Genomic DNA, 19,209 nt, shown 5'->3' on the forward strand with positions numbered 1-19,209 from the left:
AACTATTGGTGTGTCATCCTACATTTATATCACCACATGTCTATTTTAATTGTCTCCAACCAAAATAAGAGATAAATAACTAATATTTTATGGAAATAAACTAATATTCAATATGCATATAGGAATGTCAAACTGAGCAGTGTATCCTAATTATACCCTATAAATAATTAAGTTATCAAATATAAAATTGAATCCGACCTTAAATCGTTTAGAGTTGGCTAACCAGAATGTTGGGATCGAATTATATAGTTTTTGATTATGTTTATATATGTCGATTAGTCAATTTTGTGATTTTTTTTTTCTGAGGCAAGTTTGATTCTAGTTTGAGGAAAAGTGGGGGGAGTCAAATGTGTATAAATAGATATGTCAGTAGAGAAAATGACTGAAACGATTTAACGAGTGATTAATTAGTTGGCTGACTTTATTATTCATCAAATGTTGTGATCGTTCTTTCTGATTAGTAATTGTTATTATCTGACATATGTCAAATATGTACAACGCCTTTTTACAATTGTTTCTTTTTCCTTTTCTTTTTCGTGTCTTGATTCTTCATTTCTTATATGTATTAAATACTGGCCGAGACTTTTGATTATAAGTTATTGTTAAGATCCCGAGTGTAACTTACATATATCTAATACTAGGGGTGTGCCCGCGCTACGCGCGGGTTGTTTGTATATTTGTGTAGTTTACAATTTTATATTATGTTGAATATATAGTTTTTATTGTATTGTTTTTGGGATATTCGTACAAATTTCTATTCGTCTCCAAATTTGAATTCCCTGACGAACCCTTGTTTTTTAAAATCATATGAAGAGACAGTTCGAGTAGTTAAGTGATTTTCTTCGTTTTTCTTGCATTTTTAAATTTTTTTACAAAACCTCTGGTATAGTATTGGGTGTCGATTTTATAATCATGAATATATAATAACATGTATGTTATATTTAGAGGTTGTATATTGTAACCAAAAATGATTATCGATCCCTGCCCATTATTATTTAGAATAGGAAAATAAAATAATGAACCACTTATTAGTTTAGACGGAAACTTTTGGAAAAAAAAAATAGAAAACTTAAAACATCACAAACTGGGTAGGTCCTTTCTCTTACTTGCCGACGTCTTCGTTCGCCTACTTAATGAAAACAAATTTTTCAATTTGCTTATAATAAAAGCAAGCGTCACACCTATTGCGCAAGTTGTCTAGGTGGCAAGTTATGGTTGCTCTTTTGTTCACGTAAGCGGTCCTGTAAGACTGAAGTTGTGTCTGTTATGCCATGGATTGATCTTTTGATCCTTCTCCAGCAGTTGTCAGCTCTTGATTTGTTCTCTCTCCATTGAAGCGAGTCTAGCATTGCTTCTCCGATCGCTGGCTCTCCACTACATAACATAATTATACCGTAAAGATAAATAGCGTTATCGTAAAAACCCTCAGCTGCAATGCGTATATGGTCCAAGCCCACGTCCCTGTTCTGGTTCTCGAAATATTCATGTATTCCATGTATGTAGTGAGCATGCAAGTTACAGCTGGCGAGGCACCGTTCCATAAGTATGTGATATCTGTTGAACGTGGCTCGTGGATGAACGGTTAGCGGGTGGAGATTGAGGTTCCTGTAGACATGAGGAACAGCGGCAGAGCTGGATAGAGGAGGGATGGCGGCCAGGAGATTGCGGACTCCCCTCCTGCTGTGTATACCTACACGCGAAATAATCTCAGTCTGGAGATCAGTTGGCAAGCGTTCAATGTTAGAGGTAACTTTGTTTTCCTTTTTTTTTTTTTTGTGACACAAGTAACTCTGTTTCTCACCATCTTGATTTTATGAGTTTTTGCTTTTAGTGTGAAAGTGCTTTCCGTAGTGAGGGAGGTGATTAATTTATATGGATATGTGAACGTCTGATTTGATGAAATCACGTGGAGTTATGATATACCATGGACACCAAATCTTAGGGTGTTTATTGCATATAGGCGTGAGTTCAAAAATTATTAGTTGTCTCTAATGTTTTTATGGGAACTATATGAGATTATGGATTTTTTAGTGGTTTAATTTTAAGAGTGTTTAGTGTGGATATTACACAGGTGTGTTTAGAAGATTTTAAAAGGGGCACAAACCATGAGTATGTTTTTGGAGTTAAATTTTGAGAATTCTTAAAGAAACGTGTGGCCGAAGGAAGCTCTGAAATAGATAAAAATTGTATGAGGACAGTATTAGATATTGTTAAAGGCCTGAAGGCGAAGTCCTTTTATAAATTATTAGAGGAGATGCCTCAACACTTGGGTCTTTAGTCTAATTATTATACAATTCAAAGTAGGTTAGGATACATATGTAAGCTTTGATGCTGTGAATTTGAATTTGGGTTCTCAGGTCAATTCGAGTAATTTCGTGTGTATTAGATTAGAATAAAGCATAGATTTGACGTCATTTAGAATTAAGTTGAAACACCTTTTTTTTTTAACGCTCGAGTATGTAACTAAACAAACTGACTGTAAATTAATCAAAGTAGTTTCAATATTGGATCACCATCTTATGAATACTGTCAGTTCCTGTCTTCGTTTGTAGTAAGAACTGGACGGGATCCTACGATGTTCCTGCAACAAATGGAGCTAAGATCAGGATGCTACATAATGTTTTGACGTAGAAGTATATTTTTAAGATTGGGTCTTAAGTGACTCACTTGTTCTGAGATTAGTGAATATTTCTCTGTAGACAATATTAGTAACAACGTCTTTCCTTGTCGTGTTCTCACTGTCATCAAGTATCTTCAATCCATCTGGAGTCGTGACTCGTGAGAGCGCAACGTACAACTGGCCATGACTAAATACTGGTCTTGGAAGGTAGAGTGCAACCTGTTTTAGACTCTGTCCTTGACTCTTATTTATAGTCATCGCATAACACAGTCTGATTGGGTATTGCCTTCTGCGGAAAGTAAACGGATGTATACTGTCTGTTGGGGACAACTGTATCCTTGGGATCAAAACTCTATCTCCAACATGAGTCCCTGTTAAAAGCTCAGCTTCTAGAACTCTGTGCCCCAGCCGTGAAATAACCATCCGTGTTCCATTGCATAGCCCATTATACTGGTCGAGATTGCGTAACATCATCACAGGAGCCCCAACTTTCAGACATAGTTTATGGGTTGGCAAACCTTGAAACTCCAGCGAGTTTAAGTATTCTTGAGTGTAATTATTTGTCCAGTCCTCCTCTGGTGTGCTCTCAAAAGCAACACTATCAGAACTTAAATACTCTTTCTCTGCCGATGGAACCTTAGATAGAAGGTAGGAGTTGATCTCGTGGGCACTGGCGTTTGTTGGTGCTAAGATAGCTCTCTCTGTTAAGAAGGTTCTGTTTAAGTAGTTATTAACGAAGTTTGGGTAAGCAGCATCTGAGATCGTCTGATGCGGAAGACCAGAGCTTGGAAGCATGAATTCATCTCGTATTATAACCTGGTCACCTTCCTCTTCACATCTACCCTCTGTTGCCACAGTTGGCGCTGTTCCATTACCAACTTCTAGTATCCACTTCGCAAATTCTTTGTCAGCTTGGCTCAGTCTCATGTTGATGGTTAAAGTGCAGATCTGTGCAAAGGGCCATAGGTATGACTTACTGATTGAAGCCTTGACTGTGTCATGCCTAGAACCCTGAGTTATCACAGGCAAAATCTGTCTGAAATCACCCCCCAGAAGCACGGTCTTTCCACCAAAAGGTTTATCAGCAGCTGCTGGATCCTCCATAGCTTGTAGGTCTCTAAGTGTGCGGTCCAGCGTTTCAAAAGCCTGACGGTGAGCCATAGGAGCCTCGTCCCATATGATCAAGTCTGTTTTGGAAATCAGATTTGCCAACATAGAACCATATTTAATCTCACACATTGTTGTCTCCGTCAAAGTGAGAGGGAGTTTGAAGCGAGAGTGGGCTGTTCTTCCTCCTGGTAATAACAATGCTGCAATCCCAGCTGATGCCACAGGTATGACAACTTTACCAACTGATCGGAGTTTTGCAATGATTGTTTTGTATAAGAAAGTCTTCCCGGTCCCTCCAGCGCCATAAACAAAGAACAACTGGCCGGCTTTGTTGTTGACAGAATCAAGGACCGAGCTGTAAATGCTTTTTTGGTCCTCATTCATGGTGCTAAAAAGTATCTCATGCTCTGCTGCTTCTTTCTCACGGTCATAGTTTAGCTCATGCCGCAGGACCGTGTTTGATATTTCCTGAAGAACACTGCTGTTTGGCTTTGGCATACCGGGGAAATCAGCTAGAGATTTATCATTCTCTTTTAGGAGTCTTTCAATCTCCATTAGTGTATACTGTTTCAGCTCCTCATCCTGTAGAATCAAGCCCGGAAAGTTGAATTCTCTCTGTTTCATATATAAGATATCTTCAGCCAATATGTTCCACACGTGATCCCAAAGCTTCGGAGGGTTTCCAACTTCACAGTAGATCAAGATAGTGATGAATAACCTCCTTAGCTGACGACCTGTTGCCCAGTAGGATGGTTCAACTATAGCATCATGCCATTCCATATCGTCGTCCAATAAACCTAGCGCATAGCATGCATCCCGATACTCCTCAAACGTTGTACCTCCTACAGTGGCGAGGTGCTCAAAACCAAAGGCCCCTTTAACAACGTTGACGATGATTCTAAGGTAGTATAAGTCGCCTGCAGCTGGATGAACATAGGCGACTCGTCCTATTGCTGTGCCCTGCTTTCTTGGTGTCCATTCTTTTATGTCACTGTGGTACACAAACCGAGATGGAAACTGAATGTACGTAAGTTCTCTGGCCTCTTCATATTTCTGGTTTGCCTCAAAATACGCAGTGAGCATTGTTTTCTCGATATCATCCCTTGAGAGAACTTCTTCTAATCTCTTAGTTGGATCAATGACAACTCTGTGCTTTCCTGGAAGGTGAAGTGTGAGTTTCATCACTGAAGGCTCGTTGTGGTGGATGTGGAAAGAAAACAGACGCCATGAGGCTTCACAAGCTGAAATATACCGGCACTCCTGAAATCGATCTATCTCATCAAGCTCAAGATGCTGTTTCTTTTTCTCGATTTCTTCTGTGCTCTTCCCCTTTTCCTGAAGCAGTAGCAGTGCTCGGTCTACACCCTTTGTTATGTATTTGAAGAGATATTTGATAGCGCTGGTCTTGCAGCACCACTCTACATTGATGTGTGCTTGATATTTTTTAAGGAGGGGGAGGTTATGTGGCACGACGTATTGATTGTCTAGCTCTACTGTTCCTTTCAGAACGTATGAGCTACTCTGAGCTCGTCTTTTGTAAACAACAAAGCCAGACTTGTCAATCTTTGTGGTGTTTGAGTAGTTTTTCGGGTACTTCTTTGTGCACTCTCCTTTCTCCATGCAGGGTGATTGAGGGCGTTTGTTTCCACATGGCCCGTGAACCATGTGCCTCTCAACCAACTCGAAACCCTCTCTGTCTGTGTCTTTGTCAGGTAGTTCAGCTGTTATGTACTGATCAATAACTGCAGCAGTGGATTCTCCTTTAAAACCTTCGAACCACAGAAGAATATGGGCGTGTGGGAGTCCCCGTTTCTGGAACTCAATTGTGTATACAACTGTATAGGTAGGAAAAATATGTGGTTAGTTGAGAAACCGAGTAAAATCTGAGAAGGCTAGATTAAATGTGAATGAAACATAGCTTATAAAATACCTGCAGCCGTTTTTGGGAAAAAAACCCCTTTCTTAAAGTCAGACAGCATCTCGTTTAACTTGAGCTTAAAAACTCTGCACTCAAGGTCTGGTCTGTTGTTGGGTGAATCGCCTCCATAGGCGTCTAGGTGTTCTTTCAGTTCAACCCAATTTGGGTTAGCTGTGAATGTGATGAAAAGGTGGGGGTTACCATAAAAACGACAGATAGCCATGGCATCTTGATATTTCTCAGACATGTAGCGTGGTCCTGCAGTGAATGAAGAAGGCAATATGACTTTTTTCCCTAGGTGGGCAGCATCCGTATCTCCACTTTCTAAGGCGTCGCAGACGTTTGTATATAACTCAGCCCGGAGTTGTTTCTGGTTAAGTCTGAGAAATCGAAGCCTCTCCTGTTCTGTTGCAGTGTAAGTATCGACAATATACTGGTGCAGTAGCTTTCCTGACTTGATGATAGTCATACCCTCAGATGGCCTCGTTTGGATCTGGTGAGCGTAGTACTCTCTCATAGTCATACATTCTCTTTTTATTTTAGAGTTTACAGACACATCATAGGGAATTCTCTCGTCATAACCGTACTCTCCGTATGGAAAGAGTAATGGGTACTGAAGGCTCATGAATAGAGGATGTAAATCACTTATCCTCTGGAGCTTTGATGATTTGTACTCAAGCACAATGTCTTTACCTGCAGCTTCTGAATTGAAATCACCAATTATTAGGCCACCAATCTCTCCAGCAGTTGGCAAGTCATATTGCCTTCCTCTATGCTTCTGATTAACTAAAGTGATACTGAACTCAACTGCATCACCAGATAATAGACGATCCCTTGCATGCCGGAAAGTTTTGGCTAGGTGATTATTCTCATCCAGCATCTTGATTAAACCAGCTATCAAATTGTCATCAATCTCCACAGAAGATGTACCTTTGCTGAAAGCCTTCTTCCTGTTTGTTACCTCATTCTCTGTGTCCACTATATACAACTGCAGAAACTGTGGAGTGTTGCCTTCGGGTGGGAGAAGAGAGCCAATCCTGTGGTGGGTTTGTCCATGGAGCCTAAATGCAAAGGGACCAGGAGTGCCTGTCACAGTGTGATCAATCTGACCACCCATTGATGTGAATGATAACATTCCATTAGCCACTCGGATCTGTAGCATAAAACTGGGTCTATCAAGAAGTTCTTTAAGTGGCGATGGTGGCTGACGCCTAGGTGGTAGCTTAACACGTCCTTGCTGACAGCATATGCTAAACATTCTGGGGGAATTTCGTGTCTCCTTCACAACAGCTTCACCAACCCAGACAATAGCTTGACAAGCAGAGCATGTTACTAATTCCCACTTATTATCATCTGGTTTTCGTCTCTTTACTGCAATTTTAAAAACTTTTGTGAGTCACAATTGCACTGGTAAGTGTTTGTTTCATGAGGAGCTAGTTTTTTAATACCTTTACGGCTTCCACTTGCAGAAAGAGTCGCTGGTGAGAGAAAAAAAATTTAGTAGGTTTCATAACATTTAGTTGCAAGTTTTTGAAGATGTGCTTAGCTTGCCTTGCTGTGGTAACTTGTCACGTTTACTTCTGCGGATTTGTTGTCTTCTCTGTCGGGCTTGTCTTCCATTAGCCACTGTGATGGTAAAAGAGTCCAAGGAAGTGTGTGATACAAAATCTGGAAACAGATTTTATAACATATAAGCATTGCAGATGATTTACCAGCCAAGAGAGCTTCATCTGATAGTTGGCCGATCAAGGTTGATGGTGTGAGTGATAGATGTTGCTCTTGAAACCAAGGTCTGTGTAGATCAGGTGCTGGACGACCAGAGTTTAAAGAACATGAATATGTCATAATACTTAGTAGTAAAGTAAAGGATGAAGTTTGTTTACGACTTACAAATTTTTTTTTTATGGCTTTTTTTGGTTATAGATGATGACGATGATGCTGTAGAACCTTCAGAAACATTAAGGTTTTTGGGAGGTCTCCCTCTCCTTGCTTTGCCTTTTACTTCAACTTGAGCCTTCACCATGTCTTCTGTGAACTTCGTTTGTTGAGGGATCTTAGTTAGAGAGTTTGCATCAGAACAGTGAAGAGGAAAAATATGAGTATATACGTCTGTAACGGCTGTCAGTTGAAATTACTTTTCATTTGCATTGCTAGTTAATCTTCACTTGGGAGTCGTATAGACACCATTTACCAGTTATTATTAATTAAAGGTGAAACAATTTTTAAAAGCAAGAAGTCACAGTTTCGTCAATCTTTTCTTCTACACAACACACTAATATGTTTGTTTCTGGTAATTGAAATCTAAATAGTTTTCTCCGTGAATATTTTCATAACCAATTTATAAAGGAAAGGATGATGAAATGTATAGTGAATTTGGTTGTTTTTTTTTTGAAAAACAATGAATTTGGTTGTTGCGCCTGCAGGGATGAGTAATGCTTAATAGGAAAGAGTCTCTGGAGATGCATGGTCGATGTGCTTCTTGCCAGAAACATTACTGTTCGACACCTGTCTTGTTTTTTGTCGAAGGTGGGAATCTGTCTCTTTGCTTGTACTGCAAGGAAGCATGGTTTTATTCTGTTCTAATATTATGATGATGGCTGTGTGTTTAGATCGTAGTTAAAATGTAATGTTTTTATAGCATAAAGTATAGATGCGAAGTTAATGGAATATTATAACTGTTGTAACTTATGGTAACAAAAAGATTGGAAAAACTTCCAAGCTGGGTAGGTAGAAGATTAAAACTGTTGTAAAGCAAAATGTATTAAGTTGGATGACTGCAAAGTTTTAATCACAACATGTCAACATTAAGACTGTCTTTATAACGAAAGAGAGTAGTAGATTTATATAATATAAAGAACAACCACATTTTTTAAAAACCAAAGACAAATAGTTCAGAACCATATAGAAAATACTAAAGCATAACACTTTGCTTTGAAAGAAAAAGAGAAATAGTCCACGGGGAAAATGGGAACACTAAAACATAATTAGAATCAGAAGCAGTTGTGGTTGTTCTAGCTGTGGAGTGATGGTCTCATTCCACATGTGCCTTTTTCGGGGCAGTTTTGTCGTCATCGTCCTGGTCTTTGGCCGGTGGTGGACGTTTACCAGTTGAAGCATCAGATGTAGTTGGCTTATCTGCTCCAGTAGAAGTGATTCCAACGTTGCCAATTGTTCCATGTGGCAAATCTCCAGCCTGAGCATCGGCAGGAACAGTTCCATCTTCCTGTGAATTATGCAACAAACACATATATTAGTTATTGGTCTCAGCAAGTAAGTAACATATTTCGCTACATATGAGGACCCACAGTTACCACAAAGGCTGGCATGGGCGCAAGCACTCGCTCAGGAAAGATGCGAGATATGGTGAAGGTCTGGTGCTTCGAGGAGAAATTGAAATCGTTCAATTTGAGCTGGAAAGTGTAGGTTTTTCCAACAATATCAGCAAGGGACTGAGGAAGTTCTGTGTCAACCTGAGCATCAACCCCTATCCCCTGCAGACAGAAAACATAGTTTTATAAGTAGATATTATCAACAGCCATAGCACCAAGTAGTAGCGATGGGACTGATGTAAGGTCATACCACAATCTGAGCAGCCTCAGAAGCTTGAAGGTTGGTTAGTTTAGCCATCTCTGTATCAAAAGCTAGGAAAGATGCAGTATCAGTGTTGTCTGACACAGACAATGCGACTCGGTACCTATTTCATACATCATTAGCGAATGCAACTATATGTTAATTGCTTCTACAATGCTAAATACACACAAATTATATGTTTCTCACCTGAGTGCCGCAACAGCATTAGTTTCATTACATGATAAACATGTGAAAGAAGATATCTCTCGGACAAGCTTCTTTGAACACCCGGAGCAGCCAATATAACACCAACCTTCATCTTGCTGGATACCAGTAACCTTAGCGGTGCAAAGAAACTCTATTATCTGTCAGGGATTGAAGATGGAGACCAGTCATAAAAATCACATCAGTCTGTTTTATTACAAAAAATTGGCCACGTTTAAATATAAACGAAGAAGACTTCACCTGAGACTCAGCGGTGATAATAAACTGGTTAAGCTCGGAGAGGGTCATTGGTTCAATCTTCTGGGCATGAACCACCTTTGAAGTAGATTCTCCTGGGACTGCTCCATGACCTGGTAAGCTGAAAGGAGAAGGAAAGCAAATACATTCACCAAATGAGGAAATTAAGAGTTGCTCTACTTGCAATATCAAAAACTTGAGTCACTCTAAATAGAATCATGAGACGTACGTGTCAAACAGTTTTTTTCCAGCAGCTGTCTCAGAGTCAAAGTAGAGATGTGTGGAGGAAGTAGCATTCAAAAATAAACGACCTGACAAAGAGCCAAAAAAAAGGAGATATCAAGTCCAAAACAAATAGAGTCTGCCATGCATCTGACGATTATATGTATGAATGCATAAAAAACGCCTACCCCCAACTATCTTAGGATTCACGCCCGTAGCAATTATGACTTTCGGCTCTCTCCCATAGCTGTCAAATTTGGTGTGAAACGCAAGCGCCAATGAGTCAAACATACTCACACAAACGTTCTCACCACTGCAAAGAAAAATTAGTGTACAGTCAATTGAAGTTATTCGTTCAAACATCCCTTAAAACAACCATTATGTTAAAAAAAATAAACCTTTCAAGACGCAGAGTGAGCATCACACGCTGTGCACCTGCTATACGGTCCGTGATTGTGCTTCTGATCGCACTCAATTCACCAATTATGTCTAACAAACAATTAAGAGGGCAACGTTAGCACATGCTATAACACAACAAAACAAAAATACTCAGCATAAAAATACATACCAGGAAGTTGTTTCCCAGTGTTTGCGAGCTCAAGTAACCGACCATATGGCATGAATCGGAAAAGCTCCGTAGGTATGGGCCTAGCAGACGCCGTTATCTTCTCAAGAGAGGTTCCTTCATTGAACCGAATCGAGAAAGGAGCATCACACAAACGGAAATTAGTGTTGCTGCGTGTGACGTCAAATCCGGTTAACGTGTACAGAGAGCCCTCGCTGAGACGTTTCCTGAACCTAAGCTGACGGTTCGCACTAACAGATCCTTGCGTAAGCGTTGACTGTCATTTAGGAGAAATTAAAACATTAAGAGAATGGCTATGGAACAATCGCTAAAAGTTGAAAACTTCTTTCATTTAGGAGAAATTAAAACGTTAAGAAGAAATCGCTAATGCGTCACAGATAACCTAGATCATCTTATAGCTATCGATCAATCACTTAAAGAAGAAAACTTTACAGAATATGAGCAATCCCTAGAAGCGTAAAACTTATCAGAATATTAGCGGAGTAAACTGTAAATCAGATTATGAAAAGAGGCTTACATTCTCATCGACAAAGAGCATGTCAACACTCATCAATTCACCACCTTTTCTCACATTTCTCGCCTCCCAGTATCGGAGTAAGCGAACCTCCGCGACGTTCGAGCACCGTCCTGCATTCAGATCGGCAAGAAGGACTTGGGGATTCGCCATTGTAATAACCGGAAATTGAACAGAGTGATCTTCTGGTTCTCGTCGAAGCTGTGCTGCTCATGTCTGGATGAAGAGGTATTTATACCCGAAGCTCTGCTGAGTTTCTCAGGGAAGCGAAGGCGTCGGATTGAATGCTGAGAAGTGGGGAAATCGCGATTTAACACGAAGTAAAGAAGAGCAAAGCGAAACGTTGTAACGCCCATGGCGTCATCATCGACTCTCATCTGCATTGGCGGCGGTAAGAAGGAAAGACCTAGAGGAAGAGGCGAGTCCGGGCCTGGAGGATTAATGTTTTGTGATGGGCCTCAAATTAAAACACAAAATCCAATTAAGTTAACAAAACCCAATCGTAAATTTTATCCAGTGAGAAGACGACACATGTCATTTTTTCCCCCAAGGAGATAAAAAAGCTGACTTTATTGGTATAGATAACAATGTTTAGAATATATAGAGAGACGTTTATTCCCACTAAAACCAAGAATACTATTTATACATTCGTTGATTGAAAATTGAGTATCAAAAAATCAAAACCCGATCAATTAGCATCAACACGAATATAATTATAGGTTGTGGAAAATTGGTTTGGAAGAATTCATAGGGACAATCAGCTATGGAAATGTATCACCAACACGAAATATTAATATATGTACGTTGTATATATTGTTGTTTAATGTTCCTAACACATGAAAATGAGATACCAAACATCCTTTAACGACAATTGTCGGTCTAAAACTGCAAGATTTTCTATAGAAAATTATTTTTTATTGGTTGTTCTATTCCGGTCTGGTTACATAAACCACTTATAACTTGAGTAATATAATGGCCTTTCGACATAAAAAAAACGATAATTTTCTATCAAATGAGATAACACCAATAGCGGAAACAAAGTAGAAGCAACATAATTTTCCTATATACTATATATATATTTATATTATATAGCACTGTATTTGGTTTTGTTTTGGGTATATACCCTAGATGGCTAGATATATACCCCCCCTCCAAAAAAATGTTTCATAAAAAGGATGTTGGATTCTTTCTTTGTCAAAAGTTGGATTTTATCATGTGGATCTCGTGATCTACCGTAGATCCATGGATATGGATTAATCACCTGTCAATAATAATTCAATCTATTTATTATTTTGATATCACGTACGTACAAAACATATAGTATATGTAACTTCTGAGTTCTAGTTCTGAATCGCTGAATTTTCGCTAACTGTGCAACTAATTCTGCGATCGACATGAAGTTAACAGTAACGACGAAAACTGACGTCCATTTTCAATTATTGGAAAAATCGAAAAAGGGTTGTATTATTATGAAATTTATGCATGAAACGCAATAAATACAATTTCTTCTTTTTCCATTCATCTCGATCACTGTACGTTATAAAGCAAAACATATTTATTTGAATAATTGTACAGAATGAAAATCACGTAGCCCTATCTTCTATTACCACAAATAACGAAAAATTCTCAAAGGGAATACTTTAGAATGTAAATAAAATTCCAAAAATAAAAACACAAAAGATATAAAGCAAAGAAGAAAATAAAAGTCCATGCTTTCATATTCATATCGCTTTAACCATCTCCCTCTCTCTCTCTCTCTTCTCTCACTCAGACACAGACACACAGCTAAAGCTTCCCATCTGAAAGGAGTTTCATGTCCTTAAGGACCATATAACCTATCTCTCTCTAGGAATAAAAAAAACAGAAGATAGAGAGAGAGAAACTATGGCTCACATAAAGATCTAATAGAGACCATCACAACCCCACCACAACCATCTTTGATCATCATCATCATCATCAATATGGATCCTGATCCAGATCATCATCAAAGACCAAACTTCCCTCTCCAGCTTCTTGATTCTTCTTCCTCCTCTTCCACTTCCTTAGCTATCATCCCATCAGCTTCGTCTTCCGAACCTAACTCCGACCCTAACGTTCTCTCCAAGAAACCACCTCCAAAGCGAACCTCAACAAAGGACAGACACACCAAAGTCGAAGGCCGGGGCCGTAGGATCCGTATGCCGGCCATGTGCGCCGCACGTGTCTTTCAGCTCACACGCGAGCTCGGTCATAAATCCGACGGTGAAACCATCGAGTGGCTTCTCCAGCAAGCTGAACCGGCGGTTATAGCCGCTACGGGGACTGGAACCATTCCGGCTAACTTCACTTCTCTTAATATCTCACTTCGTAGCTCAAGATCCTCTCTCTCTGCTGCTCATCTTCGTACAACTCCGAGCAACTATTACTTCCACTCGCCTGCGATGGCTCAACATCATCATCAGCAGCAGCTTCACCAGGTGCGTCCCAAGAATGAGTCGGATTCTTGTTCTTCTTCTCAGCTCGTAGATCACAACCAGATGGGGAATTATCTAGTACAGTCAACGGCTGGATCTTTGCCTACTAGCCAGACTCCTGCCACGGCGCCGTTTTGGAGTAGTGGTGATAATACGCAGAATCTATGGGCTTTTCATCATTCCGGTGACGTTTACAACACAAGCAGCGGTGGTGGTGGTGGTGGCGGTGGAGCGGGGGGTGGAGGAGGAGTACATTTGATGAACTTCCCAGCGCCGTTTGCTTTGTTTTCCGGACAGCCTTTGGCGTCTGGTTATGGAGGAGGTGGTGGAGGAGGAGGAGAACATAACCATTACGGAGTTTTGTCGGCGTTGAACGCTGCGTACCGGCCGGTTCAGGAGACGGCAAACCAGCAAAACCATGGAGATCATCATCACAACCATCAAGAAGATGGAAGCACAAGTCATCATTCCTAGGCCAAAAAAACACACACAAACAATATATCTGTGAGATTTATTTTATTTTTTATGTCCTTTCGTTTGTTTGATTGTTTTTAAACAAGCGTGTTTTGTTTTGTTTTGCATTGCCTTTTTCATATGGAGTATTTTTTTTCTTTATAAACTTCCACGAGTTCTGATCGAGTTTCATTATTCTTCTGAATATTGTATCAAGTACGTAAGAACGTGATTTTTGATATGTTTTAGTATGTAGCATTTGTCTTGTGAAATGTTTTTCTCTTTACTCTTGAGTGTGATGTGAAGAGTATTCTAATGAGACATATATAATACTTGATTAGGGTTTCTGAACCATTTTATATGTGTATAACTGTTAATCAACAAAACATTTACCATGCCAAATAAGATATATTACAGTTCTTTGTTTGTTCATGGTCTGATCCTTTCCACCATATTGTCTCGAAAGATACTTCTCCTGTGTGGATTACATCCTAGTATTTTCAATATATTGACTGGTCTATCAATCTATACAAAGATATTGTTGATATATATGTGATGTTATATATAGTAAGAAGATCATATAGTTCAAATTAAACCACATTAAAATGTGATTTTTGGTTATTAAAAGTTTGCTAATGAGGAGTTGATATGATGACATATCAATGCCAAATAGTTTATCCACGAATATTGAAATAATGTATGCTAGAACGGAATTTTATAGATTTGATATATAAATATAATAAGCAAGTTATCAAACTATTATTGATGGTTATAGATTCCAGCTTGATTTTTTTATATATATCTAATAATATTTCGTTGATAAATTTTCAATATACAGAACAAATACGGAAGTATATGTAACATGCGTGATAAATGTATCGCTGCATCTTGTATCGGTCTTAATGATCAGATTTTACTTGCGCTATATACAGTCTTTACTTGCATGGGTGTGTATACGGAAACGAATGTATACCGAAAGGTGGATGTATCAACGAGCATGGGAATTGGTACGTTAGCAATTTAAAATTACACCACACATACTCATATACATATACAATTAGTATGTTAACAGAATAAACAATTGCTCTGCAAAATAAAATAATAAAAACTTTCAAATATAATAGTATTGGAACTTCTATAGATGGGGGCCAAGTGCCAACCATTCCTGAAAACATAGGCCTGTCGGTTATATAATCTCATACACATGATAATTGATATGCCAAGCATATTTATTGGTTTAAATAAGCGTTGATCTTAATCATTTTAAAAGAGTACAAATTCATTTGGCAAAAAGAGTGTGCAAATTCAAGTTGATCTCAGTAACAAATATATGAATAAACTAAATTAGATTTGACGATAATAATAGAGAAGAATATGGAGGCACCGATGATCTCATGAATCTTCTTTGATATTTTTATATCGTTGTTTACGTATTACTTTATAGATAAACAATAAGATACGAGTCATGACCGATCACTGTGTTTTATGTCGGCGTCTTATTTTATAGTAAAAAAAGAAATCTGAAAAAGGAAAGGACACAAGTAGGAGAATAGTAACCTGGCATTACCTTATAGGTCCAAAAGAAATGAAAAATGTCTCTAAAGCATGCTTAAAAATAGATCTTTGGATCTACGTAGTTTATATAATGTGGAAATTCTATCGTATAGAAGTGTATCCATGTGGACTCTTTGTTTTTGACCTGGAAAATATTAGATGATCATATCATAACGTCACTTGCTTCTCTACTTTGTTTAGACTTTAGATCAAGCTTCACTATTATAATATGAAAACCTTTCTAAATATTTTTAAAAAGGTTTTTCATATTAAAATATTTATGTTTGGGGTGTTTCTCGATATTCCTAACTATATGCATACAAAATCAATTATAAAATAACTTCTAAATAAAATTACTAAGAGTAACAAAACAGTGGAACCAAATCAAAATCGTTAATAAAACCGTGTCTAATTAAAACCGAACCAAACTACTGATGTAATTTAAGATCTATCTTGTTGTAGATTGCTGGGGAAAAGATGCGTAGCATGGCTGTGTCAAGCGCTTGGGAACCAGATGCTAATGAACATATCTCTTTCATCTTTGAGTTGAAGAGATTGATGAAGAGGAAAGCAGATAAATTAGATAATGAACATATCTCTTCACACCTGGTTATCAAAAAAAAGAAAAAAAAAAGAGGAAAGCAGATAAAAATGTACGAATAAACTAGATTGTTTACTTTCAGGGTACATATATATATATATATTGGTTCTTGACAAAAGTGATGTGCATTTATATGCATATATTGGTTCAGGCCGAAATGTTTTAAGAGAGGTTAGCTTTTCTTTTATCATTTCCATGCGTTGTTGAAATATATATGGTGTTCTGTATTTGCTCAGGCCCAGATTGCATGATACTTCCTCCATCCCCCATTGATTAATATGGGCTAGATAGAAACATGGGGTTCATAAAGCCCAAGTATTAAATGAAGCTAAGAAAGCGGTCAAGTATAGTTTGGACGGACATTTTGACGCATAATCTCATCTTATATCCCTCATTTAACTTTCTTAAAGGTATTTGATAAATCACTTCACACTTATACACCAGATAAATCAAATATAATTAATTTTTATGTCTTAACTCTGGAGTTAAAAATATACTAAATTTACTGAGTAGAAACTCGAGTCATGCTCAAGTAATATTTTTATAAATGTGTTTAGAAATAAACAATTGTCGGGGAAGGGTAAATTTTCGGTGCATCATTGCTCGAGGCTCGTGCAAACATGATTTGTTTTTGTTTCCCTCATTTTGCTTAGAAGTAAAAATAAGAAAAACAAAAAAAAGGAGTGGTCATAAAAGTCCAAGGTAAAAGCTGGACTCCATTCAACTTCTACACTGTGAGAAAGGAGAGAAGAAAAACACTGGAGAGTAGTAATAATGCCTTCTCATTCTGGAGATGACAATGTTCTTCAAGTTCTCATCAAGAACTTCGATGTTCTTGCTCTGTATGTCTCTTTCCATGTCTCTCTTCTTTACAGATCCTTATCTTGTTTTCTTTTTGATTTGTTAATTAGATCGTGTACCTTGTTTTTTTTTTTAGTATTTCTACTGAGTTCAACTACATTGTCTATGTTCTTGATTCCAGTTCTGAAAGAGAAACCATCTTCAGTTTTCTAACTGATTTATAGAGTTTAATTTTGTGTTTTAATTTATTTGAAAGTTGAAACTTGCTACTTTTTTTTGCTTCTACAGTCCATTGGTTGCTCTCGTCTACCCTCTGTAAGTGAAATCTCTCTCCGTATAATTTTGTATGTTGATTAAATGGGGGTAATTAGATGATTAAATTGATAGCAGAACTCACTTTTAAGCTAATTTGTGTGTTAGTTAGTTGGGGAATTAGAAGATTAATTTGATAGCAAAACTCACTTTTAAGCTAATCTTTCATTCAGATTGATATGATATGACCATTGGAAATTTGTAGGGGAAAAGATGCAAAAACTAAATCTTTGAAAATTTAAAATTCTGTCAATAAAGATTAGTCTTTTCTCAGATGCACGTATTTCCACACAAACCCACTTATAATCCAAGACACGAGGCATCATGCTTTTGGAGTATTCATGTAGTTACTATATTTAAATAACTAATTATGGTTACAAAAAATGAATAGATATGCATCAGTGAAAGCAATAGAGACAAAATCATTAGCACAAGACGAGCAATGGCTCACCTATTGGGTTCTCTACGCAATCATCTCCCTCTTCGAACTCATTTTCTCCAAACTCCTCGAATGGTTAGTTCTGTAACGTTACTACTATTTTTATGCTTGTGCAAACCATTTAGTTTAGGCTTACAAGCTTTGGTCATATAATAAACAACCAAATCTCTTTTTTCTAATAAGGTTCCCGATATGGCCGTTCTTGAAGCTGGTGGGGATATGCTGGCTAGTACTACCACAGTTTAATGGAGCAGAACACGTCTACAGACATTTCATCAGGCCATTCTACATGAATCCTCAAAGAGCTTCCACCAATATTTGGTACGTTCCTCAGAAGAAGTTCAACTTCTTTCCCAAACGTGACGACGACGATATCCTCACTGCTGCTGAGAAATACATGGAAAAACACGGCACCGACGCATTTGAGCGAATGATCGTCAGGGTAAATTCAAAATCATTTACATATATATTAACATGTGTATGGGTTGGTTGTTTATATTTAAATGTTTAATGGATGTTTTTTTTATGCAGAAGGATAGTTATGAAAGAGGGAGGAGAGGTGGAGGTGGAGGAAGCAATAACTACATGATCGTTGATGATGATTATAGGTACTAAGTTTACCAAGTTCTGGTCGTTTTGATCGGTCACTGATCTGATCTTAAACCTGTTTGGCTACATTATTCAGTTTGTAAGCTGGCTGTGTGACTTTTGTTTATGTCTATGACTTTTATAATTGCCAGGATTACGAATAAGTATCATCCTTATGTAGTTATATGTATCACGTGTTTTGTATTAGTAATAGAACTAGGATAGAGTGAATTATATAAAAATCATATAAAAAATATCGTATGGAAAAATAAAATATATATTCTTGATCGAATAAATATTTTTGGCCTTTATACAATTTTTTTAATTTTTTTTTTGTTAATTCCATGATTTGTTTACTGATGAACTGATCCCATTTTTAAAAATATTTTAGGCGAAAAAATCATTTATCGCATAAGAACCTAACGTTTAGGCCGAAGAATTTCACCCCTACTATTTGGTTACAATGAAACTATAGCAGTTCGATTTTATATCATGATTTAGCAATTTAAAAGTTAATTATGGTTATAAAAAGCTTACGTTCACTTGTCAATCTTATCTATCTTCAATATTTTTTTCATTTTTGTGTCGTTTTTTCCATTTTGGATATTGCTCGATATAAATATTGATCTAAAAAATCATATTTTAAGAATGTTTTCATTTTTGTAGAGAAATATTGTACATTTGAGATTGTGATTCAGAAATTAGGATAACAAGAATTTTTGTTGATAGATGAGTATTCTTTTATATTTTTTCATCAATAGGTAGTATTTTTTAGATAAAATTTTCAAAGATTCTATTTTAGGAAAGTTTTCATTTTTGTAGAGAAATATTGTACATTTGGGGTTGTGATTTAGAAATTAGGATAAGAATAATTTTTGTTGATAGATGAGTATTCTTTTAATTTTTTTGATCAATAAGTTGTATTTTTAAAATAATATTCTAAAATATTCTATTTTAGGAAAGCTTTTATTTTTATAGAGAAATATTGTGCATTTTGGGTTTTGAT

General features: G+C 37.4%; 5 protein-coding genes across 5 annotated transcripts; 2 read left to right on the forward strand and 3 right to left on the reverse strand.

Annotated features, from left to right (window-relative positions):
- Nucleotides 1-1,181: 1,181 nt before the first annotated feature.
- On the reverse strand, nucleotides 1,182-8,895 carry LOC125576195. The gene is made up of 7 exons (XM_048735614.1): nucleotides 8,695-8,895; nucleotides 7,596-7,701; nucleotides 7,361-7,456; nucleotides 7,200-7,316; nucleotides 5,661-7,019; nucleotides 2,668-5,565; nucleotides 1,182-1,690 (listed from the first exon to the last, which is right to left on the reverse strand). Exons 1-7 carry the CDS (start codon nucleotides 8,893-8,895, stop codon nucleotides 1,182-1,184), a joined length of 5,286 nt encoding a protein of 1,761 aa, XP_048591571.1.
- LOC125576307 lies at nucleotides 8,550-12,728 on the reverse strand. Its single transcript, XM_048736077.1, has 6 exons — nucleotides 10,301-12,728; nucleotides 9,910-10,215; nucleotides 9,684-9,801; nucleotides 9,426-9,583; nucleotides 9,228-9,342; nucleotides 8,550-9,139 (listed from the first exon to the last, which is right to left on the reverse strand). Exons 3-6 carry the CDS (start codon nucleotides 9,729-9,731, stop codon nucleotides 8,936-8,938), a joined length of 525 nt encoding a protein of 174 aa, XP_048592034.1. The 5' UTR covers nucleotides 9,732-9,801; nucleotides 9,910-10,215; nucleotides 10,301-12,728; the 3' UTR covers nucleotides 8,550-8,935.
- On the reverse strand, nucleotides 9,897-11,155 carry LOC125576196. Its single transcript, XM_048735615.1, has 5 exons — nucleotides 11,006-11,155; nucleotides 10,471-10,744; nucleotides 10,301-10,391; nucleotides 10,091-10,215; nucleotides 9,897-9,991 (listed from the first exon to the last, which is right to left on the reverse strand). Exons 1-5 carry the CDS (start codon nucleotides 11,153-11,155, stop codon nucleotides 9,897-9,899), a joined length of 735 nt encoding a protein of 244 aa, XP_048591572.1.
- On the forward strand, nucleotides 12,720-16,215 carry LOC106403005 (transcription factor TCP15-like). Its single transcript, XM_013843834.3, has 3 exons — nucleotides 12,720-13,959; nucleotides 14,841-14,915; nucleotides 15,925-16,215. The coding sequence occupies exon 1, from the start codon at nucleotides 12,964-12,966 to the stop codon at nucleotides 13,927-13,929; it is 966 nt and encodes a 321-aa protein (XP_013699288.1). The 5' UTR covers nucleotides 12,720-12,963; the 3' UTR covers nucleotides 13,930-13,959; nucleotides 14,841-14,915; nucleotides 15,925-16,215.
- A 494-nt stretch (nucleotides 16,216-16,709) lies between these two features.
- On the forward strand, nucleotides 16,710-18,393 carry LOC106402932 (HVA22-like protein c). The gene is made up of 5 exons (XM_013843755.3): nucleotides 16,710-16,905; nucleotides 17,153-17,179; nucleotides 17,568-17,690; nucleotides 17,799-18,057; nucleotides 18,147-18,393. The coding sequence occupies exons 1-5, from the start codon at nucleotides 16,838-16,840 to the stop codon at nucleotides 18,228-18,230; spliced, it is 561 nt and encodes a 186-aa protein (XP_013699209.2). The 5' UTR covers nucleotides 16,710-16,837; the 3' UTR covers nucleotides 18,231-18,393.
- The last annotated feature ends 816 nt before the right edge of the window (nucleotides 18,394-19,209 follow it).

The sequence above is a fragment of the Brassica napus genome, chromosome A7, assembly GCF_020379485.1.
Source record: "Brassica napus cultivar Da-Ae chromosome A7, Da-Ae, whole genome shotgun sequence".
NCBI classification, from domain to species: domain Eukaryota; kingdom Viridiplantae; phylum Streptophyta; class Magnoliopsida; order Brassicales; family Brassicaceae; genus Brassica; species Brassica napus.

Excerpts from the sequence above, each read along its gene's own strand:
- LOC125576195 (XM_048735614.1), bottom strand. The coding sequence starts at position 8,895 with ATGTGTTTGTTGCATAATTCACAGGAAGATGGAACTGTTCCTGCCGAT. Across the intron at positions 7,702-8,694 it reads ACAAAACTGCCCCGAAAAAG|ATCCCTCAACAAACGAAGTT; the intron begins GCACATGTGGAA and ends TCTCTAACTAAG. Across the intron at positions 7,020-7,199 it reads TGACAAGTTACCACAGCAAG|TAAAGAGACGAAAACCAGAT; the intron begins GCAAGCTAAGCA and ends TTAAAATTGCAG.
- LOC125576307 (XM_048736077.1), bottom strand. The coding sequence starts at position 9,731 with ATGACCCTCTCCGAGCTTAACCAGTTTATTATCACCGCTGAGTCTCAG. Across the intron at positions 9,584-9,683 it reads TTATCACCGCTGAGTCTCAG|ATAATAGAGTTTCTTTGCAC; the intron begins GTGAAGTCTTCT and ends AATCCCTGACAG. Across the intron at positions 9,343-9,425 it reads AATGCTGTTGCGGCACTCAG|GTACCGAGTCGCATTGTCTG; the intron begins GTGAGAAACATA and ends TGTATGAAATAG.
- LOC125576196 (XM_048735615.1), bottom strand. The coding sequence starts at position 11,155 with ATGGCGAATCCCCAAGTCCTTCTTGCCGATCTGAATGCAGGACGGTGC. Across the intron at positions 10,392-10,470 it reads CACTGGGAAACAACTTCCTG|ACATAATTGGTGAATTGAGT; the intron begins GTATGTATTTTT and ends ATTGTTTGTTAG. Across the intron at positions 9,992-10,090 it reads GAATCCTAAGATAGTTGGGG|GTCGTTTATTTTTGAATGCT; the intron begins GTAGGCGTTTTT and ends GCTCTTTGTCAG.
- LOC106403005 (XM_013843834.3), top strand. The coding sequence starts at position 12,964 with ATGGATCCTGATCCAGATCATCATCAAAGACCAAACTTCCCTCTCCAG.
- LOC106402932 (XM_013843755.3), top strand. The coding sequence starts at position 16,838 with ATGCCTTCTCATTCTGGAGATGACAATGTTCTTCAAGTTCTCATCAAG. Across the intron at positions 17,180-17,567 it reads GTTGCTCTCGTCTACCCTCT|ATATGCATCAGTGAAAGCAA; the intron begins GTAAGTGAAATC and ends AAAAATGAATAG. Across the intron at positions 17,691-17,798 it reads TTCTCCAAACTCCTCGAATG|GTTCCCGATATGGCCGTTCT; the intron begins GTTAGTTCTGTA and ends TTTTCTAATAAG.